The 21,538-nt window shown below is 53.1% G+C and overlaps 16 protein-coding genes across 16 annotated transcripts, besides 12 other annotated features; all 16 read left to right on the top strand.

The window, feature by feature from the left end:
- Positions 1–214: 214 nt before the first annotated feature.
- Tco025E_02953 (AO13 ankyrin) lies at positions 215–1,372 on the top strand (the record flags this gene model as incomplete). The annotated part of the gene is made up of 1 exon (XM_029369876.1): positions 215–1,372. The coding sequence occupies one exon, from the start codon at positions 215–217 to the stop codon at positions 1,370–1,372; it is 1,158 nt and encodes a 385-aa protein (XP_029230041.1).
- Positions 1,373–1,670: 298 nt separating this feature from the next.
- Positions 1,671–1,710: a sequence feature (A-rich).
- A 16-nt stretch (positions 1,711–1,726) lies between these two features.
- Tco025E_02952 (uncharacterized protein) lies at positions 1,727–3,604 on the top strand (the record flags this gene model as incomplete). The annotated part of the gene is made up of 1 exon (XM_029369875.1): positions 1,727–3,604. The coding sequence occupies one exon, from the start codon at positions 1,727–1,729 to the stop codon at positions 3,602–3,604; it is 1,878 nt and encodes a 625-aa protein (XP_029230040.1).
- Positions 3,605–3,880: 276 nt separating this feature from the next.
- Positions 3,881–3,917: a sequence feature (A-rich).
- Positions 3,918–3,970: 53 nt separating this feature from the next.
- Positions 3,971–4,591, top strand: Tco025E_02951 (proteasome beta 2 subunit; the record flags this gene model as incomplete). The annotated part of the gene is made up of 1 exon (XM_029369874.1): positions 3,971–4,591. One exon carries the CDS (start codon positions 3,971–3,973, stop codon positions 4,589–4,591), a length of 621 nt encoding a protein of 206 aa, XP_029230039.1.
- A 106-nt stretch (positions 4,592–4,697) lies between these two features.
- Positions 4,698–4,726: a microsatellite.
- Positions 4,727–5,002: 276 nt separating this feature from the next.
- On the top strand, positions 5,003–5,725 carry Tco025E_02950 (putative dolicholphosphate-mannose synthase; the record flags this gene model as incomplete). The annotated part of the gene is made up of 1 exon (XM_029369873.1): positions 5,003–5,725. One exon carries the CDS (start codon positions 5,003–5,005, stop codon positions 5,723–5,725), a length of 723 nt encoding a protein of 240 aa, XP_029230038.1.
- Positions 5,726–5,964: 239 nt separating this feature from the next.
- Positions 5,965–6,016: a sequence feature (GA-rich).
- A 122-nt stretch (positions 6,017–6,138) lies between these two features.
- On the top strand, positions 6,139–6,480 carry Tco025E_02949 (dynein light chain; the record flags this gene model as incomplete). Its single annotated transcript, XM_029369872.1, has 1 exon — positions 6,139–6,480. The coding sequence occupies one exon, from the start codon at positions 6,139–6,141 to the stop codon at positions 6,478–6,480; it is 342 nt and encodes a 113-aa protein (XP_029230037.1).
- Positions 6,481–7,010: 530 nt separating this feature from the next.
- Positions 7,011–7,928, top strand: Tco025E_02948 (NUDIX hydrolase; the record flags this gene model as incomplete). Its single annotated transcript, XM_029369871.1, has 1 exon — positions 7,011–7,928. One exon carries the CDS (start codon positions 7,011–7,013, stop codon positions 7,926–7,928), a length of 918 nt encoding a protein of 305 aa, XP_029230036.1.
- A 237-nt stretch (positions 7,929–8,165) lies between these two features.
- Positions 8,166–8,182: a microsatellite.
- A 39-nt stretch (positions 8,183–8,221) lies between these two features.
- Tco025E_02947 (uncharacterized protein) lies at positions 8,222–9,028 on the top strand (the record flags this gene model as incomplete). Its single annotated transcript, XM_029369870.1, has 1 exon — positions 8,222–9,028. One exon carries the CDS (start codon positions 8,222–8,224, stop codon positions 9,026–9,028), a length of 807 nt encoding a protein of 268 aa, XP_029230035.1.
- Positions 9,029–9,409: 381 nt separating this feature from the next.
- Positions 9,410–9,979, top strand: Tco025E_02946 (uncharacterized protein; the record flags this gene model as incomplete). The annotated part of the gene is made up of 1 exon (XM_029369869.1): positions 9,410–9,979. One exon carries the CDS (start codon positions 9,410–9,412, stop codon positions 9,977–9,979), a length of 570 nt encoding a protein of 189 aa, XP_029230034.1.
- Positions 9,980–10,229: 250 nt separating this feature from the next.
- Tco025E_02945 (uncharacterized protein) lies at positions 10,230–10,988 on the top strand (the record flags this gene model as incomplete). The annotated part of the gene is made up of 1 exon (XM_029369868.1): positions 10,230–10,988. The coding sequence occupies one exon, from the start codon at positions 10,230–10,232 to the stop codon at positions 10,986–10,988; it is 759 nt and encodes a 252-aa protein (XP_029230033.1).
- Positions 10,989–11,247: 259 nt separating this feature from the next.
- Tco025E_02944 (uncharacterized protein) lies at positions 11,248–12,588 on the top strand (the record flags this gene model as incomplete). Its single annotated transcript, XM_029369867.1, has 1 exon — positions 11,248–12,588. The coding sequence occupies one exon, from the start codon at positions 11,248–11,250 to the stop codon at positions 12,586–12,588; it is 1,341 nt and encodes a 446-aa protein (XP_029230032.1).
- A 127-nt stretch (positions 12,589–12,715) lies between these two features.
- Positions 12,716–12,751: a microsatellite.
- Positions 12,752–12,820: 69 nt separating this feature from the next.
- Positions 12,821–14,284, top strand: Tco025E_02943 (putative xylulokinase; the record flags this gene model as incomplete). Its single annotated transcript, XM_029369866.1, has 1 exon — positions 12,821–14,284. The coding sequence occupies one exon, from the start codon at positions 12,821–12,823 to the stop codon at positions 14,282–14,284; it is 1,464 nt and encodes a 487-aa protein (XP_029230031.1).
- Positions 14,285–14,626: 342 nt separating this feature from the next.
- Positions 14,627–14,685: a microsatellite.
- A 327-nt stretch (positions 14,686–15,012) lies between these two features.
- Tco025E_02942 (putative eukaryotic translation initiation factor 3 (eIF-3) interacting protein) lies at positions 15,013–16,482 on the top strand (the record flags this gene model as incomplete). The annotated part of the gene is made up of 1 exon (XM_029369865.1): positions 15,013–16,482. One exon carries the CDS (start codon positions 15,013–15,015, stop codon positions 16,480–16,482), a length of 1,470 nt encoding a protein of 489 aa, XP_029230030.1.
- A 241-nt stretch (positions 16,483–16,723) lies between these two features.
- Positions 16,724–16,740: a microsatellite.
- Positions 16,741–16,800: 60 nt separating this feature from the next.
- Positions 16,801–16,817: a microsatellite.
- A 68-nt stretch (positions 16,818–16,885) lies between these two features.
- Positions 16,886–17,590, top strand: Tco025E_02941 (uncharacterized protein; the record flags this gene model as incomplete). The annotated part of the gene is made up of 1 exon (XM_029369864.1): positions 16,886–17,590. One exon carries the CDS (start codon positions 16,886–16,888, stop codon positions 17,588–17,590), a length of 705 nt encoding a protein of 234 aa, XP_029230029.1.
- A 235-nt stretch (positions 17,591–17,825) lies between these two features.
- Positions 17,826–17,881: a sequence feature (A-rich).
- A 111-nt stretch (positions 17,882–17,992) lies between these two features.
- Positions 17,993–18,039: a sequence feature (A-rich).
- A 126-nt stretch (positions 18,040–18,165) lies between these two features.
- Positions 18,166–18,495, top strand: Tco025E_02940 (peptidyl-prolyl cis-trans isomerase; the record flags this gene model as incomplete). Its single annotated transcript, XM_029369863.1, has 1 exon — positions 18,166–18,495. The coding sequence occupies one exon, from the start codon at positions 18,166–18,168 to the stop codon at positions 18,493–18,495; it is 330 nt and encodes a 109-aa protein (XP_029230028.1).
- A 350-nt stretch (positions 18,496–18,845) lies between these two features.
- On the top strand, positions 18,846–19,628 carry Tco025E_02939 (dolichyl-phosphate beta-D-mannosyltransferase precursor; the record flags this gene model as incomplete). Its single annotated transcript, XM_029369862.1, has 1 exon — positions 18,846–19,628. One exon carries the CDS (start codon positions 18,846–18,848, stop codon positions 19,626–19,628), a length of 783 nt encoding a protein of 260 aa, XP_029230027.1.
- A 331-nt stretch (positions 19,629–19,959) lies between these two features.
- Positions 19,960–21,339, top strand: Tco025E_02938 (putative SET domain protein; the record flags this gene model as incomplete). Its single annotated transcript, XM_029369861.1, has 1 exon — positions 19,960–21,339. One exon carries the CDS (start codon positions 19,960–19,962, stop codon positions 21,337–21,339), a length of 1,380 nt encoding a protein of 459 aa, XP_029230026.1.
- Positions 21,340–21,381: 42 nt separating this feature from the next.
- Positions 21,382–21,403: a microsatellite.
- Positions 21,404–21,538: the final 135 nt, after the last annotated feature.

The raw sequence follows: 21,538 nt of genomic DNA, 5'->3' as shown, positions 1-21,538 counted from the left end.
ATCAAAAGTTCTCCCCTCGCTCACTATGGATAAGGGCAGCTGCATCCAGCTTCCCTGATTTTAAAAGCCCCACGACGCTTCCTCTACAGAGTTTTTCTCCAACTCCCCTTTTTTCCCCTCAGTTTAGGTAGACGTCTCGGCAAAAAAAAAACGTATCTGTATTATAACGACAATTTTTTGTTTAAAAAAAATTGAATGCACTTTTCCGCGTGACATGCCTACTGATGTGGCAGGGCCCGAGATAGAAGATGATCAGGTTTTGCTGCTTCCAGGTAGTGAGTCTATTGCGCTATTAACACGACGTTTGAACCGCATTGAAGAATTAATGCAGAAGCTGCGCCTGCGTCAGGATGGAGAGATGAGTCGTTTTCAAAACATTCTAGATGCACTAAACAGGGAGGAGGCACGTATTTGGAGGCAATTTCACCTGGTATACATGCGGTGCGTGGAGCTGATGGCTTCGCTTAGGCTCGCGGCAGAGTCCTTGAATGCCGAATCTTTGTGGGACGAGATGTACCACTTATCTTTGACAGAGGTGGGGCTGCAGCTTGTGGAGGCAAAGGCAGAGGAGAATATTCACTCCTTGCGATCGCGTATGGCTCATCAGTGTACAAGGGGCACGGACAATGTTATTATTTCTTTCAACAAAAAATTTGTGTTTGCTCGTTACCACATTTCACGGGCAGCGGCGCCCTCTGGGCTTTGCCATCGTCCGGGGGACGATGCGCACCCCGCCCTGTTGACGAACGCCTTTATAGAATCGGATTCGCCCTGCAATGTCAGTCGCAGGAGCGACACGGCTCCTTTAGAAACTGAAGCGGACAAGACGCAGGTTCCTTCCTTGGAATTGACGGAGCTCGTGACGGCTATTAAAAGCCCCAAGGGTGCGTCATGGAAGGTGCGTGATGTCCTGCACCGCTTCACGTCTGTGTCTCCGCCACTAGTACTTCAACGTGGCAAGTGTGGGGAAACCCCACTTCACGTCGCATGTTGCTTGCGTCAACCATCGCTAGATGTGATTCGAGATCTGCTGCAGGCGGGGGCGGACGTCAACGCCAAGGATGCAGCTGGCATCACCCCTTTTCACGCGGCTTGCCTTCACACGCAGGAGGAAAACCGGTTGCTGCTGCAACTCTTGCTGGATAGTGGCTGTGATGTGAATGTCCGCACTGCGGAAGGCGAGACGGCGGCACATTTGTGCGCTGCTGATGATAAGTATTTGCATTCACTACAATTTTTGTACAATGTGGGGGGTGATTTTTCGACAGGGGCGTTTGTTCGAGGCGTGTGGTGCACACCCATAGATGTCGCACGCGCCAACGGAGAGAAAGCCTCCTGCATTTTTAATTTTTTGAACGCTGATGTGGTGTAGTTTTTTGCCTCGTGCACTTTTATCCCTTCGCTTTCTTTCTCTTTTTAAAAAGAATTTATTTGCATACTTAATATACTCTTGTCATGGCATTCATCATTTTCATCACAACAACAAGTGTATCAATAACGACACATTGCTGCCGCTGCCGCCGTTCCCACCACTTACATTCCTGCGTTTTGCTGAGCTGGGGCGCACAGTTTGGTGGTTTGGCTCTAGCTGTCATTCTCTGCTCCCTTTTAGTGTATGTGCTATGCATGCATGCACACTTATTTCTTTCTGACCGCTTTTTGAGCATTGTTTTTTTTTTTCCTTTCAGCTTCTCATTTTCCTTTCTTTTTTGATGCAGGAAGACAGATGGTTGTGCTGCGAATCATCGGGGACGAATGGTCGTGGGAAGATCGTATCGCCCTTGCGATGCCTCCGCAAAAAATGTTTATGATGTGCATTCCGCTGCTGATATCCAAACTTGGCGTGGAGAAGTGGAATGGTTTTGTGCTCTACAAGACGGAGGGAAAGCCACCGAAGTACTGCCGCGCAACGACGCCGGTGGATATGGCGAGCAATCCGCAGCGGGAACGCCTGCGGGACGGGGCAGTGCTGTGGGTGCGCGTGGCCGTTTCACCCACGCAGCAGGAGCGGGATCGTGTCTTTCAAAAGGCACTGGAGGAATGGCGGGGAAGGAACGGGCTGAAGGGAGTTTCAGTCGATGGCAGCGACGTGAGGCGCTTCACCGAGGAGTTGAATTCGCACCTGAACACCACGGACGCTGCCGTTGTAAATGCCGAGGAGTGCGAAGAACGAAGCGCGATCGAGGGGGAGGAGCACCGCCTGTTTTTCCACATGACGATGGTTGCGGTTGAGAGGGAGAAGCTGCGACGAGAGGAGGCAGACCAGCGACGAGGTCTGGAGGACGCGTACAAGTCTGCGGCGGAACGCCACTACCGTCAGCACAGGCTATTGGTGTTTTGCACGCGCGCTGTGGAATTGGCCGCATGTGAGAAGAAGAGCCGCCACTTGGTTCAGGAAGGGCAATGGAGGGAGTTTGAATCATTGCAGGGAAGGTTCCAGAAAAACATCTCTGCGCTTGCAAAGCCACCACCTGGGCAACAGAATCAGGCAAGGGGAGAGGTACAGGACCAGGGACAAACTTTGGGGGCAGGTGTCGACGCCGCGGCGCTGCTATCGCTATTGCGCGCGGAACTGCAAAGGCTGTTGGGACCCTTGGAACAGGTCTACCGTGAAACGGTGGAGCTTCTCGAGAAGCAAAGAAAGACCACGGTCCGTGACAATGAGAATTTTCTTGCATGTTTGCGACAGTACATCAGTAGCCTTCTCCGCGTCATCCGTAGTGAGGTGAGGCAGTCGGGCTCATCTTTGCTGTCAGTCCCAGCTGAGACGATGGGCATGGAGGAGCTTACGGAGGCACTGCAGCAGCAGCAAGGTCTGCTGAAGGAGTTGACACAACAGTACCGTGATGTGGAGGCGCAGACATCGAGTGCTCTTGAAGAGCCCACCTGGCGGGTGACGTTGGAGGTCGTCCATGTGGCTCAGCTAAACATGTGTCGATATCTAGAATCCTTGCGGGACCTGGTGAGCGCGGCGCAATCATCATGGCGCGTCGTGGAGCAAGCAGAGGAGACTGAAGCCCGGGAAAGGGCGGAACTTGCACAGAGGGCGCCGGAGAAAAGGCGGCACGACGAGCCAAAGAGGGCGGATAATTTCTCGGAGAGTGTGGAAGTGGCGTCTTCAGCCAGGGAGCGGATGCAGGACCGGGGAACTTCTGAGGAGGACAGGCATCTCAGAGTTCACCCAGACGTGTACAACATGTTGTTGTTGTTTGTATCGCAGTATGTCGAGTTCTCCAGCTGGAGCTCAAGCCCTGGAGACGAGGGCGGCCGTGGCTTTTTGGATGACTTGCTGCGTAATTGCGGATCGTTGCAGGTTGCTGTCGATGAACTCTGTTGGACGTGCAAGGTGTTGCCCCACCCCATGCGGAGAGAGTTTCTCCACGTGGTTGAGGCCCACGCCCCGCACTTGGCGGCAGTGGTGGACCTCATGCTACACCTCTATACTGGGAAAGAGGTGGAACTTCTGCTATGGATAAGGCCTGAATTGAAGCTTCGGGGTGGGTTTGCAAAATACCAGACCGAGGATGGCTCCACGTACTATCATCATACAACTCTTGGGCTGAGCCAGTGGCTACGGCCTGCCACCCACCGTACCACTCAGTGATTGGCGACAGCTGTGCATGCCTGCTTTCCCTTGCTCGTATGACGCGCGTCTGTGTGCTGATGTCTGCATAACGTGCTTGTAATGTCTGTAAATGTTTTCTCCACGTAACTTGCTGGGGCTGGCTCGGATACATTTTAAATGCGTCACGTGTGACAAACACCTGTGTTCGCTGGTGATTTCATGGCCTCATTTTTTTTTCACTATGTGTTTCTCTCACTCTTTCACTCTCTCATACATATGCACACTAAAAAAGAAAAAACTAAGGATTTCTCTCTCTTTTTTCTTTTCCTTTTTGTTGTTGTTGTTTTTTTTGCGTTTCGAGCTTATCATTCTCCACGCCTGCCGTTAAGGGTGACGCAAGGAACGATGTCGGAGACAACCATTGCTTTTCGTTGCAACAACTTTCTGCTGGTGGCGGCGGCAGGGCTGAATGCCTTTTATTACATCAAGATCATGGACACGGAGGATAAGGTGACGCAGCTGGATTCCCACAAGGTGGTGGCGTGCACAGGCGAAAACGGCCCGCGGGTCAATTTTGTGGAATACATCAAATGCAATATGGCCTTGAAGAGGATGCGCGAACACGGCCGTGTGATTAGAACTTCTGCAGCGGCTTCCTTTATGCGTAATGCTCTTGCCGGTGCCCTGCGCAGTCGCGATGGGGCCTATCTTGTCAACTGTCTTCTCGCCGGCTATGACGTTTCTGCATCTGCCGATGACGACGTCGCCACGGGGCCGCATTTGTACTACATGGATTACCTCGGAACGATGCAGGAAGTCCCCTACGGCTGCCACGGGTACGGCGCCTCCTTTGTGACCGCGATGCTTGATCGTCTCTGGCGTCCTGATTTAACGGCGCAGGAGGGTGTGGACTTGATGCAAAGGTGCTGCGATGAAGTGAAAAAGCGTGTGGTGATCAACAACGACAACTTCATTTGCAAGGCAGTGACAGAAAATGGTGTGGAATTGGTACAAAGTGTGAACTAGGAAGATATATATATATATGCGTGTGCGAGAGCGATAGTCTATGTGTAGCTTCTGTTGTGACTGCAAAGGGCAAAAAAAAAAAAACAAAGAGGGGAGTGATGGACGACGTTTCTTTTTCGTTTGTTTCGTTTCCTTCCCACGCACTCTATATAATTACTTCGGCTTGGCTCACCTTTGCGCCCGACGGCGAGTGTACGAGTGGACGCTTCTGCACAAACACCCTTCTCTATTCATCCGCCTCTCTTGGCAGTTCATCGGCGTGCGTGTTTCTTCTTGACGCAAAGTGCCCTCCCTCTTCTCCTCCTCCTTTTTCTTTTCCTGACTTGCCTTTTTTTTTTCTTCCCTCCCGCTGTTGGGGGAGTATCGCAAGAAGGAGGGAGACGAGGGTTGACAACTGGTCCTACCGCCCACATGTCGAGTGAGCCCGATCACTGGAGTTTCTTTCAGCTCCCGCCCTTCTTTACGCTCCAGCCGGGGCCGACGGCACTCGCACGGCAGAAGTCTCTGTGGGGGAATCTTATTATGGACCACGCAGCGCACTATGCGCCGCAGACGAAGCCGGGTTTCTGTCCATTCCTTCGCCTCTACAAGAGCACGAGCGATGTTTTTCGCAACCCCAGCGTTAACCGACGTCTCCCACCGGGGGCGGCCAGGCAGATGCTCGAGTCTCTCGTAACACAAAGCCCAAATCACTGTGCCGTTCTTCCGACCGGCGGCAACACGGACGAGAACAATGACGAGAACTTTGCGGTTCTCCTCGCCTGCAACGTGGGTGGGCTGAAGGAAATTGAGCAGGCGCTCTTGTCGTGGATCCTTGATAGGGGGGCCGGCACCACCACCGCACATCTGGCGCAGAAGGGCGTGGTGATGACCTTCGATGAGTTGGTTGAAAACAAGTGCCTGACTTACCGACGGGATCGGGAGCCGTTCTTGAGCAGGCGGTCAACGGCTCCCGTGAATGTTGGGGATGTGGGGGCCTTGTCGGAGGAGCAGGCCATCCGCACTCTCCTTGACTGCCTCAAGAATAGACCACTCTCGGCACTGCGCCCGATTCGCATCACCTTGTTTAACATGGACGGCAGCGAAAGACAGCCGTATGAAGGCGTAAAATTTGGTGGGATCATCTCCTCCTGAGCCAAGGCGGAAAAGGGCGGGACGAAGGGCCACAAACACTGCATCCCATTGGGGTACACACATGAGAAACTATCTGTCCGTAGTTATATGGTTACGCCAGCCTCTCTGGGAACATGAGTTTTCTTTTTTTTATTTGTTGTTGTGCTTGTATACTTGCTTCGCTGTGTACGGGCCTGGGTAGCGTGTTCCACACCCTCCTCTTGGTGCATCTGTGATGGCTGAACTCTCGTTTAACTCCGTCTATCGCTCTCCCTTTCCCCTCTCTTTCTCTCTCTCTCCATATCTGTCTCTTGTGGTGTGTGGTGTCGGATGTGTTTTTGCCTATCATTGTTTTTTTTCTCCGCTTTTTTTTTTGGAAGGAAACACTTCGTCCAACCACTGAAGTCACTACTTGAGCAGGTGGTGGAGAGCCAATGACGGCGACGGGTGCCAAGGAAGCGGAATCGCCCTGCAACTTCGACTACATTCGGCAGTATGTCTCCGCGCTGAACTACCCGTTGGAAAAGATGAGCGACATGACGGAGGAGATGCGGGCGGAGTGCAAGGAAATTGTGGTGAACGCGATTGAAAGGCACGAGGACAGCTACGAGCACGCGGCCAAGTACATCAAGGAGCAGATGGACAAGAAGTACGGTGCATCCTGGCACTGCGTGATTGGAGAGGGGTTCGGGTTTGAAATCACCTACGAGATGAAACACCTCATGTACATGTTTCACAGGGGCTACGTGGCGGTGGTCGTCTTCAAGGGACTTTAGCTCCCTCCCGGGACACGTCGCCGCGAGCATATGTATTGCCGGTGGCGGCCAGCGATGGCGACCTGCTTCAACCCACGCAAGAGGAATATAGGGGGGGGGGGGGCTCGCAGTGGCTTTCCCACGCTACACGACGGGGAACGCTTCCTGACGCAGGAGCGGGGGAAAAAAAACAGTGGGCCCGTGTGGGAGAGGCGCGGGAGAATGGCGCACTGCGGTCTCTTTGCACGCCCTACTCTTAGAAACGATGTACTCTTTTATATATCATGTGTCTTGAAAAACTCCCTTTTATTCGCTGCGATTTTTTTTCTCTTCCTTGTTGTTGTTTTTGCGCCTTATTAGCTCCTTATTTTTCTTGCTCTCTGCGGGAGTTGATCTCGTTTTTCCTGCACAAACACACACTTTTTTTTCTCTCTCTCTTATTATTACTTTCTCGTTCTTTTATTCGCGCCCTATTTAGCAGGGGGAGCCGGAAGGAAGGAGAAGCGAACCCCCTCTCTTTTTCGCCTTGCAGCTGTTCTTCTCAGCGCGAGATGGCCGCGGCTGGGGCGACCCATTTGTTGCCGCGCACCACATCGGAGTGGGTTGCGCTGCTGAAGAGGGCAATGCAGCTGCGACCGGATGAGCTGCACATTCCTGAACATTTCTACGTCAGAGACCTCCACACAGGGAGCCGCTATTCGCACCTGTGGGACCCACTGCAGAAGCAGTGTCGTCGTGAGGGCGCCACTTTGGTCCTCCTCTCGCCACCCTCTGAGTTCACAGGGGGAGGGTTTCAGGAGATGTGCATTACACTCACGAAGCGAACGTCAAATCTTCGCTATCATAAAAATCAGATCTCATTTCCCGGCGGCGGGGTGGAGCATGGCGAGGCGCCTGTAGCCGCCGCCCAGCGGGAAACCATGGAGGAGGTGGGCATCGGTGCCTCATCGTACAGTGTCATTGGCAACTTGCATCCGAGTTACTCGCTTGACGGCGGATACAAAGTGTTTCCCGTAGTTGCAGTTGCCGACACTGCCGTTGAGCCAATCTGCAATTGTCCGGATGAAGTGGCTTCCATCCACTACCTACACCTCTCTCGTCTTTTGCTGGACTCGGCGCGAACGCACTGCCGCCTTATCAAATGGTACTCTAGCAGAAGCCCAAAGCCTGCCCATTTTCCTTGTTTCTTTGCCGGTAGCTCGCAGTCCGTGGCAAGCGGTGATGTCTGCCCCTCACAAAATACACCGTCAATTCCAGAAGATGGCGGTTTTTTGCCCATGCTAGAGGAGGATTTTCCTGGCGAACTCGTGTGGGGAATAACATCGTTCGCCACATGTGAACTTTTAATGCGTCTCGCCAAAGCGCTCGCATTGAGTAAACCCGGTGAAATCCAGGCGATGGATTTACTGAAGTGCAGTTCCGTTGTTGCCCGCTGCCCAGAGGGTTCACGGCGGGGGAAAAACGCGTAGTTGATTAAGGAATTGGGAGAGAAGGAGCGAGTGACTGCAGTGGGGAGGAAAGGAAAGCCACAGGAAAAGCCAATTATTCTGTGTGTGCTTCTGTGTATGTGTATTCTGGGCGAACGGCCTAAAATAATAATGAACTAAGCAGTGAGGAAAGTAATAAGATGCCTTTATACACTACATTGATTGGCCCGTTAATGGATCCATATTGCTTCTGTAATTGACAACGATACAGTTGGGGAGATATATATATATATATACTTTTCTTTACTTTTTATTTTGTGTAGGTGCGTCAGCAAATGTCAGCTGCTCTGCAGTGTGTGGCGCTTTTGTTGTTCGTTTCCTGCCAGTGTCCGGGGCTTGTGTCAGCTGACGCTGGAGGAGCGACGGTCGCAGCTCTGCGACGACTGCGGGAGGCGGTGGCCCGACACGATGTGGATGAGGTGAATCGTGTGCTTCGTGGCCAATCGCTCCAGCGGCAGCTGGCATTTCGCGCCCCATCGCCCCTGTACTGGGTGGCCAATGAAAGGACCGACTCTGAGGACCTTCTTCGCATCACGCAGGCCCTCCTGGACTACTTTGGCGAGAGCAATTACGACTACGACAGGTTCCATCCTCTAACGCGCGCGGCTCGCCACCATCTCGGAGGCGTCATGGCCGTCCTGCTCAATTGGCCGGGCACCATCAAGGAGGTGCACGCGAGGTATCTCTGGTGCGAGGATCTTCTTTCACTGCCCGAGTCCGTGCGGGTCATCATCACACCTGAGAGCCCACGATGCTTTCGTGAATTTATTCGTGTGGTCGACTCTGAAGAGAGCGAATTGGCGAAAGCGGCGCGGCAGCACCAGCGGGGCGCGGAAGATGCTGTTGTAGAGGAGTTTGATTGGTCAAACCCTTTTCTGAACCCGCCACCGGGGCAGAAGCCAAATATGAAGCATTTTGTCATGAATCCAAGGGCTTTTGTAGACTTCTTTGAGGCTGTTGCATACTACTTTTTGGGGGAGTGGCCCCCTTTCTATACCACCGTCTACAGTGCAATCGTCTTCGCGTTTAACTTTTTGGCGTGTGTGGTTTTCTTTGGGGCGTCGCGGCGGCGGCGGCGGTGACAGTTGTTGAAGGAAGCAGGGCGGAAGTTTCTTTCTTTGGTTGTTGATGCGGATGGTGGAAAATATGATGTAAGCAATTGGAATAGGCTTGCGACAGCTTTCTTTTTGCTTTGTTTTGCTTGCGGGTGCCTACGAAGAGTGATTGTGCGGAACCTGTAAAAGGAAAAAAAAAAGCTCAAGGAGGAAGGAGGCAGCAGTAGGCGAAATGAGGATGTCACCTGTATGGCTTCTTGTCTCTCCGTGCGGCGACTGATTGCATTCTGCACGGCCACAGCTGCCGCAGGCATTGACGCCCCCCTCCTTGCCGCACTACGGTTTGTTTGTTGCTGCCCCCCTCCCTTCCCTCCCTTCCTATTTGCTTACTAGCGTGCTGTCCACGTGATGGCGGTGTCGGAGACAGCGAGGGCGAAGGCCCGTTTGCAGCTGAGCACCCTGCTGAGAGGCCTGGATGAGTTTCGGCTTCACCCGGAGAAGGCTGACGCGTACGCTGATGCCGCAGTGAACAAAATGAGCGCCGAGTATCTCGACAAGGAGTCCTTTCGCGATCAGCTCATGGGTCTGCTAGCCAACATGCGAAACCTAGACGGCGAGCTCGAGAAGGTTGGTCCTTCCGTCCTGGCCACCCTGAACCCGCAGGAGATGCTCTCCAGAAGTCAGCGGCGAGATCGTGAGCGGTTCCTGAGGAAGCGGGCTCGTGAGCAGATGCTGTACGATGTGACGAGTATGCTTTGTCCGACGTGCAAGCTTGTGCGGCCAGATCGCCTCAATCTCAACCACATGGCACTTGACTCGGAGGAAAACGGGACACAGTTTGACTACAACTTTGACAATTTGTGCCAGTGTGATCACCACAGCAGCGAGGAAGGGACCAGCACTTCGTCGTCGTCGTCGTTGTCGAAGTCGGAGGAGAGAAATGGGGATGCGGCTGAAGAGCGCCCATCACACGCATAAAAGTGGCGCCTCCTCTTGCGAGATGGCACAGTTATGTGCCTCTTGTTTGGATGGCTGTTTTTTTTTTTTTGGGGGGGGTAGGAGAGGAGTGTCGGCTCTCAAACCGTAGTTTGATGAAAACTGGCACCAGTTTCTCCTGCGCGTTTTAGTTTTTTGTCTCTCAAAGAAAAAGAAAATTATTATTATTCACTATGCCTTTTCCTTTTCTCTAAAGAGGGATGTTTAGAAGGCGTGTGTTGAGCTTGCGAGAATGAGCACCGGGGAAGGCGAGGGCGGGGGCGACCGTAGCGGGTCATGCGGGAAGGAGCCGGTGAGCGCCGCTTCGGGTTGCGTCTTCACCCCGCGACGACAGACCGATGAGGAAGGGACGGACGTCATTGCGCAGGAGGCCCGTGAGCTCCTTGAGCGAATGCGCGTGGACTTGAAGCAGTTAAAAGGTTCTGTGGATCTCAGGGAGAATACGGAGCGGTTAATGTCCCTCAAGGCCGCACGCCAGTTGATGGCACACAGGCGCATGATGGACGCCGCGGCCTCTCAGCGAGCTCCGCACGCCGGCTTTTTTTTTGTCCCGATGGCAACGGCCCCGATGACGCGGCTCACCATTTCTGGCTACCAAGCGCGGGTGACGCAACAACAAACATTCAACCTTGAAAGGGTCGATGCAGGGCCGCCGCCGCCGCCGGACCCTCCACCATGGAATTCCTCTACAAGTCTTCAGGGCGGTGAGAGAGCAACGGGGGAAAAGATGCCCGGTGCGCCTGCTCCTGTTCAACATCGCCGGTTGATTCCCACGAGGGGGATGCCATCAACGGCGAACACGTTACGTGAATTTAGCGGGGAGGGTAACTGCTTGCAACAGTCCTCTTTTCCCAAAGAGCATGCAACGGGTGATATACCGGATAAGATGCGACTTGTGTCTCGTGTTGACGAGGTGTGGATTCGTGATTACTTGAGACGGCTTAACATTGTAGCACGCGATCCCAACCGAATCGGAAGGACGCATCGATGATCCCGTGCTTAACGGGGTTGCACTGCGTCGCCTGGTGGATGTTGCATTGAAGAGGGACCCAAAAGACGGAGGCGCGACACACCCAGCGATTGTGTTAAGGCCGCAAAACTTGGACGATGCTCGGTTGAACTATGTTGCGGCGCTAAATATCTTACGTGCCGCGGAGAAGAATGCGACGTTCCAAATCCCTAGGGAATGCCGTCTCATACGTCCAGAGGGTGTAATTGTGAGAGGGGATTCAGCGGCACTATTCACGTTAATGCGCACAGTCGTGGAGGCGTATTTACCGACAACTTGTGAGGGGCTTTGGTCTTCCCCGTCCATGACGTGGCAACCTTGCCCAGCTGAGGAAAGCTACGCGGCGGATGCAATGCGCTCCCTTGAGTTGGCAGTGTGTGCCTTCTTGCATTCTCTCAATGTCTTGGCTGACCCCGTTCTCCATCAGTTGCCTCCGGATGACGCCGTCGTCCCGAATGCCCTCAACGCACCCTTTCTTCCCCCACAACGAAAACTGTGGCGTGTGCGAACCGAGCGATTTCCTGCATTGTATGTTCCAGCGGTGTTTCCATTCCTCACAAACGGCACAGCATTGTGCGATGTGGTGGAGAAGGTCACGCATCGCCGACTTTCCGTTTACCGGAACCCGCGGGTGAAATCCAATTGTATGGAAAACATTCAGGCCGCGTTTACGGAGCTGCAAACGTCTTGCCCCGTGAAGATGAGTCCGTTTTTTCTTGACGCGCCTGAACGTGTATTTTATGGTGACCGACGATTCATCTTGCTGCTCCTAGAGGATGTCATGCGAATGGCCAACGACGTTCCTCCACGGCGGCGCCCTCCCTGCCCCGGCGACACGCCGTACCTTGGAGGACAACACCCCGCTCCGGCTCCACGTGCCCCAACGATTCAGGCGTCGGGGCCGGCGTTTGCGGCGTCGCTGCCCGAGGTGCAGAAGCATCAACGCCTGGGCGAGTCGGCGGCGCGGCGCTCTGCAAGGGTCAGTGGGGACGAGGCAGGTTCACGGGGCTCTGACAAGGCAACCCCGCGTTGCCACATCGCCTCACCGCTTTGGGAGCGCCGGGGAGTTGTGGGCTCGACTCTGACTAAGCGAACATCCCCCTCCCCTGCGCCGGTGGCTGAGGCGAATGTCACGGAGAGTAGGTTGAATGCTCCAGTTGCTACTCTGAGAGGCGTAGAGTACACGGAGGAGGAGGTGGCGTCGATGCGACGGTGGCTTATTGAGGTTCTTGGCTCGGACTTTCACTACACCGCCGCGGATCATTCCTTCTCCGTCTCGTCTCGTGAACTCCAGCTGAGCGGCAAATCCCTTATTTTTTCTGACGGGGTTGTCTTGGCACATGTGATACGTGCTTTGGAGCACCGTCGCTGCGTGGAGCTCGAGTCAATAGAGATGCATGCCAGGGCCGCTGCAGCAAAGCGACGTAACATTAGGAAGTGTGTCTCATTTTTGCAGACTGAGAAGCGTGCCCTGCTCAATGTGCCGCTGCTAGACGAGATACTTCTCTCCGGCGATCGCCTTGGTGTGTTGTACGTTCTGCACTGCCTAAAGAATACCTACCGCTTTGCTGTGCGAGTATAGTTGAAGGTCATGCGTTTTCTGTTTTGTTCAAAGTGAATAACCGAAAAGAAAGTGGTTTCTGCGCCTATTCATAAGCTCACATATATATATATGTACGCATCTCGCCCTACCCCGCTTTGTGTGTGTGTTTTTTTATTAGTTCATTTTTATTTATTTATTTTTTGTGGCGCCTGCTTGAAGGAGGGCTACCTTGACAAGCAACAACACCACATCACATCATAGCACGCGGGAAATGTACGCTGGCATTGATCTGGGAACCTCGGGCGTGAAGGTGGCGCTGATGGCGATGGACGGCAGCCTCATCGACACGGCGACCGCGGGACTGGCTCTGTCACGGCCCAAGCCCCTGTGGAACGAGCAGGATCCGGAGGCGTGGTGGACGGCGACAAACAAGGCCATTTCTATTCTCAAGCGCAAGCATGACATGAGCAAGGTTCGTGCTATAGGACTTTCCGGCCAGATGCATGGTGCCACGCTTTTGGACAAGCAGGGCCGAGTTCTCCGTCCCTGCATTCTTTGGTGCGACGGCCGATGCGCTCTGCAATGCCGTGAGCTTGAGAAGGCTGTGCCGCGTTCGCGAGAGACAACGGGTAACCTCATGATGCCAGGCTTCACAGCTGGAAAGTTGCTCTGGGTACAACAAGAGGAGCCAGAGGTGTTTGGGCAGCTTGACAAGGTGCTTTTACCTAAAGATTACTTGCGATATCGAATGACGGGCGACTTTGCTTCTGAGATGTCTGACTCTTCGGGAACAATGTGGATGGATACGTCAAAGCGTGACTGGAACGATGACCTCTTGCATGCGTGTGGATTGTCGCGTCGTCACATGCCAAGGCTTTACGAAGGGAGTGAAGTCACGGGTCATCTGACGCCCGGCGTTGCCGAGGCGTGGGGCATGAAGGAGATTCCTGTGGTGGGCGGTGGCGGTGACAACGCAGCAGGCGCCGTTGGTGCAGGTTTGTATAAACCGGGCCAGGCGATGCTTTCTCTTGGCACTTCCGGCGTCTATTTCATCGTGTCTGATGGATTTCGCTACAACACCAAGGAGGCGGTGCACAGCTTTTGTCATGCACTGCCTAACTCGTGGCACTTGATGGCTGTCATACTCAGCGCGGCGTCGTGCTTGGATTGGGCGGCAAAGCTAACGGGATGTAAAAACGTGGCTGAGTTTGTCGCCAATGCCGAAAAGGCTCAGGGATTCGATGTGGCACCTGTTTGGTTTCTTCCCTACCTCGCCGGTGAGCGAACACCGCACAATAATGCTGATGCCAAAGGTGTTTTTTTTGGCTTGACAATTCAGCATGGTCCCCCTGAGGTGGCACGTGCCGTGCTAGAGGGCGTGAGCTTCGCGCTTGCGCAGGGAATGGACGCAGTGCACCGCTGCAACGTAAGACCCACTAACATCACACTGATAGGCGGTGGAACCCGCAGTCCGTTCTGGCGACAGATGCTGGCGGATGTCACGGGACACTCACTCGACTTTTGCAGTGGAGCTGAAGTGGGGCCAGCCCTCGGAGCTGCCCGTTTGGCGCAGGTGGCCATGGAGAAGCGCCCTATTGAAGAGCTTTTACCCCACTTGCCGCTTGTGAAAACGCACCACCCCGACATGGGCCAACACCAGATCTACTTGGAGCGGCGGAAGGTCTTCGCAGAGCTTTACCAACGCCTGAAGCCGCTTATGGTGTCTAGGTTGTGAGTGGCGCTTCTGCCGCCTTCCGCGGCGGCGAGAGGAATGGGAGGGGTTGCGCGTGCAGTTATACGATCGCTATGCCGTGATCTCTCCCTCCTCCGCCTCCGCCTTTTTTTTTTTGTGTGTGTACAGCCCACCAAAGTTCCATCACTTACTGCTCTTCTGCACCGAGTGTCTACCCCTGTTTCAGTTCTTGCAATGGCTTTTATTGCCCACTTTTGTTTGGTTGGTTTTGCCTTTGATCGTCGGTGTCGTAGGGAAGATGGGAAAACGAAGCAGCTGCGTCAGTCAGTAAAGAAAAAGAGTAAGGAGAGGAGTAGGCGTAATAGCAGTTGGAAAAAAATGCAAGTCTGTGTCTGTGCGTGTATTTCTTTTTTTTTTATCTCGGTGTGTATGTGTGTGTATGTTGGTAAGCCAAAACGTTTTTTTTTTTCTGGAAGGGTTGTGTTTGCCTTTTTTATTTTATTTTGTGGGTTGTACATAAATCTCCTCTGCGCTGGGGACGGGGACGGGGGCAGGGGCAGGGCATCCCTCTAGACGCGTGCTCTCCGCCTCCATTAGTTCCTTGCGAGCACCCCCTGCCCGTAGGCGCGGTGCTGGCAGCACGCCAGGGTGCGGCTCGGCCGTATTCACTTTCTGCTTTTGGCACTTTTTGTGGCTTTCCTCCTGTTTCTCTGGTGGTGGTTCTCCTCTTGAAGAAATTTGCTTGTAATCAAACCAGGAGAAAGTGAAAGATGACAACGAACCCGGATATTGAGTCGGACATCCCCCATGAGGTGTACTCCTTCTTCAGGGCGCTTAACAAGGCGGTGGACTCGTGGGACACAAGCCACCTGCACGACCTGTACGAGAGCCAATTCCCAAACCTCACGCAGAACTTTTACATGGCCGGTCCTGGGCAGTTCCGCCCATGGCCCTCGTTGCGGTTAAAACCAGTTGCCGATTGCTTTAAAAATCGTACTGCCGAGCAACTGTACTCGTTTCTGCGCCTCAAGCACCTCTTTACAGACCGGGCAGTAAGCCCAAATGACGCCAAGTCCTCCTGGGACACGTTCAACAATCTCTTTAATGCCCTTCCTTCTGGAAGCTGTGATGTGCCAAACTGGCTTTTGTGGGACATCTTTGACGAGTTTCTCTTCCAAATGACCGTGGTGTACCAGAAACGTTTTACAGGAAGGTTTGGGTGGTCTGTGAATGAGGCGATGCAGTTGATGGAAAGGGTTGTCGCAGAGTCTGGCATTGAGGAGGTTATTCAAGCGGAAACGTCGGATGAAATTACGAAGCCCGGAGCTAAACATGCGCAATGGATGTGTGGCTTTTTCGGAATCATCACCATAGCCAAGGTCAATGTGCTACTGGGTGACTATATGGGCGCGTTAACTGCTTTAAAGCCCCTGGACATTTACGGTCGTGGACGGCAAATCCTGAATGTGGTGGCTCCTGCAAATGTTTCGCTGCTGTATCACGTTGGCTTCAGTTATCTGATGCTTCGACGCTATGCGGATGCCAGTCGCGTTTTCCGTCTCAGTCTGGCCACAAAGGTGATGAGCCGCAAATTTTCAGAAAAGATGCAGTTTGACTGTGCCTACATGTACGTCGTCTCTTGTATCCTGGGCGGCATGCAGCCTGATAACTTGAGCTGGCTGATCGAGCCAAGGAAGCTGTCTGCCTTTGAGGACGACAAGGAACTTTTGTCAGCTGGCGACGAGGAGCGATTTCGTGAGGTGTTTGATCGCTGTAGCCCAAAGTTTATTGCCATTCCTCCCATCACCATTAGCGTCTACAAGGGCACGGAGGGCAAGGAGCTTCAGGCGCGTCTCTTTCGGCGGGCAGTGAAGCAGCAGGAGGATATCATTAAGTTGCGTGGGTTCTTTGGCGTGTACCAAACCACAACGACGGAACTTGTGAAGACTGTCTTAGACGTGGAAGATGGACATCTGCCGTTGTTTGCGATGAAGCTGCGCTACCGCCAGCTGGTGCACGATGCGTTGTCGCCGGACCTGCTCTCCGGGAGCTACGCCGTCCGTTCAGCCCTCGACTACACCGTTAAGGGAGAAAACATCGACGTGGTGCAAAAGTCCTCCTACCGCACGACGGAATCCAAGTATTTTATGCGCATCAATAACCTGCGCCGACGATACAGATACTTTGAGAACCAACGACAGGAGAGGCGCCAGCCACAGTACGTGTCAGGTGCCAACTGATAGACATCTCCGGCTCCGCCTCTTCCCCTCCCCCTCGGTTGTTCTTCTTCTACTCCATTTCTAAGGACCGCACTGCATAAGCAGCACACCTGTTCGTAAGCTAAAATTATGAAAAATCACCAAGCCGAGGAAGACAAGAAGAACAACGGAAAAACGAAAAAAAACAACATGGTGTGTGTGTGTGTGCAGCATAGACAGGGCTGTCTTATGTTCTAGTACACACCACACCATGACTGTGGATTATATATATATATATATTTGACGTACGCGGATCCGCTTTTCCCATCTTTTTTTTTCTGTCTTTTCCTTTTCCGTTTGCCCCCCCCCCCCCCCCCTGTTGTTTCAGCAGTGTGCCACTTGTTTGCCGCCTCGGAGGCCAGGAGTGTGCGAAGGTAACCGATAGATGTTTCTCGATGACGAACACGGTGAACTCGAACCGTGTCACGCTGACCATGCGCTGTCGCAGGAGGCGCGTCTGCAGAAGCTGGAAGAGGAGCTTGATAGGCTAAAGCGGCAGCAGTTTAGAGGCAATGGAAGCGGGGGGATGCAGCCCCCATGGCGGCACGACTACTCTCCTCAGAGAGACAGGAGGCAGAAGGAGAGCAGGCCACGTTTGAGCTCTAGTGACTCGGCTAGAAGCTTGACGCCAAGCCCCGTGGGCGACGGGGACGGGGGGATGGAAACTTCATACTACGAATTACGAAGAATTGTCCCGCACCTTTCACCGGAATTTGAATGCGCAGAGCGTGACGCGGTGCTAATTCTCTCGGCCATACGATCCGGTGCTGCTGCTGAAGGCGCAGAATCCTGGGAGCAGCGCTTGTCCTCGCTGGAGGCGGAAAAACGGATGATACAGGGCAGGCTTGCCCGTCGAAGTCAAGAATGTGAGGCGCTAAAAGGGACGGTGGCGGAACTGCGACAGAAGATTCGTGCTACACAAGAGGACTCACATGCCTCCGTGAATTTGCTTTCTAAACGAAACGAGGAGGTGCGCAAGCAACTTTTGCTTGAGGAGTCAAGGAGTCAGAAAATGAAAATTCGTAATGGACAGCTGGAGATGGAGGTGGAACGCCTTAGAGGATTGCTGCATTCCCATCTACACAAGTAGCTGCTAAAGATGTAGGGAAGAGGGAGGGACAACGCGTAGAGGCCTATTCTGTTGGTTGGGGGGCGGCAGCTGTTGTTCCCCCTATCCCCAACTCCACTTCCTTCATTCAGTTTCCCTCCCCTACCCTGCCCTGCTGACGTTTTGGAAGTGTGAGATCGCACCGTGTGCTGGCTTACTTGCGCCGGCGGATCCGATAGTAAATGTGTTGGGGAAAGACAACGTATGATTGACTTGCCTTTCTTTTCTGTGGTTATATCTGCTCCTTCGCCTTCGCCTTCTCTTTCTCTCTCTGGCTCTGCGTATACGCCGGGTTTCCGCATGCACATGCGGGAGGAAGAGGGCGAATTGCTTGTCTGTGAGCTCTGGTATCAATCGCAAGGAAAATCGTCTTTGACACCTTTCTTCGTTTTTGTCTTGTCAACTGTTGTTGTTGTTGTATTTTTTTTTTGGGATATGTTTCCCCCCTTTCCCTCCCTTTCTGGCACCAATTGCTGCATTTGCACATGCACTGTTTTCGCTCTTCTTTAGAACCTCGCTTTACTTGTGCCCCAGGCCTATTATCACTTCATTCAGCAATGGGCGTCACGCGCAAAGTGCTGTCCGCGGGAAACGGCGTGCAACCAAAGGCGGGCGACACAATCACTGTCCACTGCACCGGGTACCTTGCCAACGGCAGGAAGAAGTTCTGGTCAACGCTGGATAACAATGAACCCTTCGCCTTCCGCGTGGGGCTCGGGCAGGTGATCCGGGGCTGGGACGAGGGAATGCTGATGATGTCTGCCGGTGAGAAGGCCGAGCTCACAATGTCTGGCGATTACGCCTACGGGAAAAAGGGTTTCCCCGCCTGGGGCATTCCCCCAGATGCCGATCTTCTTTTCGAAATTGAACTTCTTAAGATAAATTGATATCGTTACCGGCAAGTGGTATAGATTCTCCTTTTTTGTTTTCTTTTTTTTTTCTTCATGTTTTCTCGTCCTTTTTTTTTTCTTTTCGTTTGGATGTTTTTCACGGAGGCGCCAGGGCTTTTCATCGTGTGGCCAGGAGTGAGTGTTTGCGGGCCCGGCAGTTCCGTTCCTGCAGTTGGGGCGGCGGGACGTACCCAGGGTGTGCATGCGCCGTGATGAAGCCAATTTGTTTGCCTTGCTTCTCTTTCTCCCCGAAGAAATACGCATAACAACCAAAAAAAGAAAAGCGTCTTGGGGCCGGGAACGATAAAAAGGAGCAAAAAAAGAAAGAGAACCCACGCGTCTGCTCGATGCCAATCAAATACAGCATAGTTGTTCCCGCATACAAGGAGGGTGGGAACCTAGATTCGCTCACAAGGCAGGTGTTTGATGCCCTCACGGATGCCGGTTTTGCCAAGAATGAGGTGGAGATGCTCATCGTTGACGATAATTCACAGGATGGTTCGGTCGAGGCCGTAAAGAAGCTGCAGACGGAGGGGTACGGCGTACGCATTGATGTTCGAACGACGGAGCGTGGGTTGAGCAGCGCGGTTATTCATGGTATTTCCAACTCCAAGGGAAACTTCATTTTCGTTATGGACGCGGATCTGCAACATCCACCCAAAGCAGTTCCTCGTCTGTTCCGCGCCCTCGAAAGCCCAGGGGTGGAGTTTGTCTGCGGCACCAGGTATGGCGCAGGCGTGGCCATCGATGGCGACTGGCCGCTGCATCGACGCTTCATCTCATGGGGCGCCCGCGCGCTTGCTCGCCCACTCACGCCTCTCAGTGACCCCATGTCAGGCTTCTTTGGCCTCCGTAAGGATGTTTTTCAGCGTGGCGTCGAAGATTTGAGCCCCATTGGCTACAAAATAGCCCTGGAGCTTTTTGTTAAGTGCCACGTGCAAAAGTACGAGGAAGTAGGCTTTAACTTTGCCACTCGAACGGTGGGTGAGAGCAAGCTAACGGGGAAGGTGATGGTTCACTACCTGAGGCACCTCAAGGACCTGTACCTCTATGCGTTTGGTGTGTGGGCGCTGCTTGTGCCGCTGATCATGGTGTTGGTTCTTCTTTGCTGTTTGAAGCACTTTTTGTAGGGTTTTTTTTTCATTTTGTCCCGGAAGAATCAACAAGGATGAAATGAGAAAGGGCAATGAAGGTAAATAAAGGGAAAGAACACAAAGACACCAACAGGCAAACAAAGAAGAGAGTGGGCAAAAGAAAAACGAACAAAATGCGCTGGAGAACGGGAGATATGTCTCGTCAATGCAAAGAATCAGTAAGTGGGTGTCTGTTGTGTACACAAATTGCCGTTCTCTTGCCTCTCCGCCTCGTGTGTGGAAATTTTACTTGAGTTGCTTTGCTGACAACTTTGACACGTTGCTTACTTTTTTTTTTTTACTTCCGTAGATTTTCCAGGGGCGCTGCATGGCTGCAATAATGAGTAAGGGTGATGTGGTGGCCATTTTCTGCGATGCTCCGCAGGAGCATGAGCTAGCAACAAGGCTCAAGCAGTTAGCCACGTTTCCATTTAGGATTTTTCCGGTGCTTAATGGACCATCTATGTACAGCGCCGTGCGAGCCTTCTGCGCCTCGCGCAATTCATACCGATGCGCCTTAAATCTGTGTACCGGAAGCACCGAAGATGAGGATCGGGCCAGTCAGGCGTTGCTGGCTTCAGTGCTTGACCACCTTGGCGTTGCCTACGCTGGGTGCCGTCACATGACGCTGAAGCAGCCACTGGAAGTTCTTTTTATGATGTGTTTTTATGCCGGACTGCCACTGCCCCCATTCTCTGTGGTGACCTCAGAGAATGATATTGAGCACCTTAGTTTGCGATTGCCGGTGAAAGTAAAGACTGGGAGCCCCCTTCAACGTGTATTTCAGTCGGTCGTAACGGATCTGCCAACCCTGCAAAGGGTGCTGCGTGAAGTTCTACAGTGCCACGACAAAGTCCTCGTATGGGAAGTAAACGCCACGAAGAGTAGGGAGCTACAGACTTTGGTATCGGGATCCGGTTGCGTTGCCATAACACAGGAGGGCCACAAAAACGATCTGTGGCTTCAGCAATGCACCCCTTCCATACAAAGCTACGCCACATCTTTTGCTAAATTTGTAATAAATAAGTACGGCTTTGCGAAGCTGTGCTTTAACCAAAGCCCGTATTCGGACCAGCTACTTCTGGAGGATGTGGAACTTGGCTGCTCCCTAGTTGACTTGGACACCGAACTTCTCATGGCCGCCGCCGAAGAGGGGCTCTTGGAGGAATGCGTCCGTGAGGGAGAGCAGGGTTGTAAAAGGCCGGTTATGGAGGTGCGATACGGCGGCAACAACGGGGGCTATCTTCTGTGCGCCACCAAAGACATCAAGAGAGGCGAACTCGTCTTTGAGGACGAGGGACGTAGTTTTGCCATTGTCACACGACCTTTTGTGGAGAAACACTGGGGGGAGGAGGAAAAAGTTACTTTTTCAGAGTACGCGTGGCCGCTCGACGTCGACGGTCATGTGTACGCAATTTGGGAGAACGACCCTAGCAGCTGGCGTCCCATCAACCACTCCTGCAATCCAAACTGCATCTTTGGCGAGGAACATTCACTGAACGTTATTGCCTCCCGCGACATCAAGAAGGATGAGGAGCTCACCATCGACTACTCAACGTTCTGCGACTACACGATGAAGCCCTTTCCCTGCTCTTGCGCGTCGGAGTGTTGCCGTGGAATGATAGTTCCGGATGAGGCGGCACTGCGCAAGTACGGCACGAACACGTGGCACCGACGACCTCCTCTCCCTCCGTCCAAAACTGATTGATGCTTTTTTTTGTCACATCTAGTTTAATTGATTTTGCGGAATTTGTGTTGTTGTTGTTGTTTTTTCACCCTTTTCCCCCTCGGCCCCGCCCCCTCTTTTTGTTTTTCTTTATATTTCTGCTTCTGGACGGGTGGGGACGGCAGGAACAAAATATGCACTTAATTCGCATTTACTGACGTATGACGCATTTTTTCAGGGG

The sequence above is a fragment of the Trypanosoma conorhini genome (assembly GCF_003719485.1).
Source record: "Trypanosoma conorhini strain 025E chromosome Unknown Tco_14.4_contig_00124, whole genome shotgun sequence".
NCBI classification, from domain to species: Eukaryota; Euglenozoa; class Kinetoplastea; order Trypanosomatida; family Trypanosomatidae; genus Trypanosoma; species Trypanosoma conorhini.
Note: the sequence above shows the minus strand (reverse complement) of the source record. Positions and strands in the feature narration are given on the sequence as shown.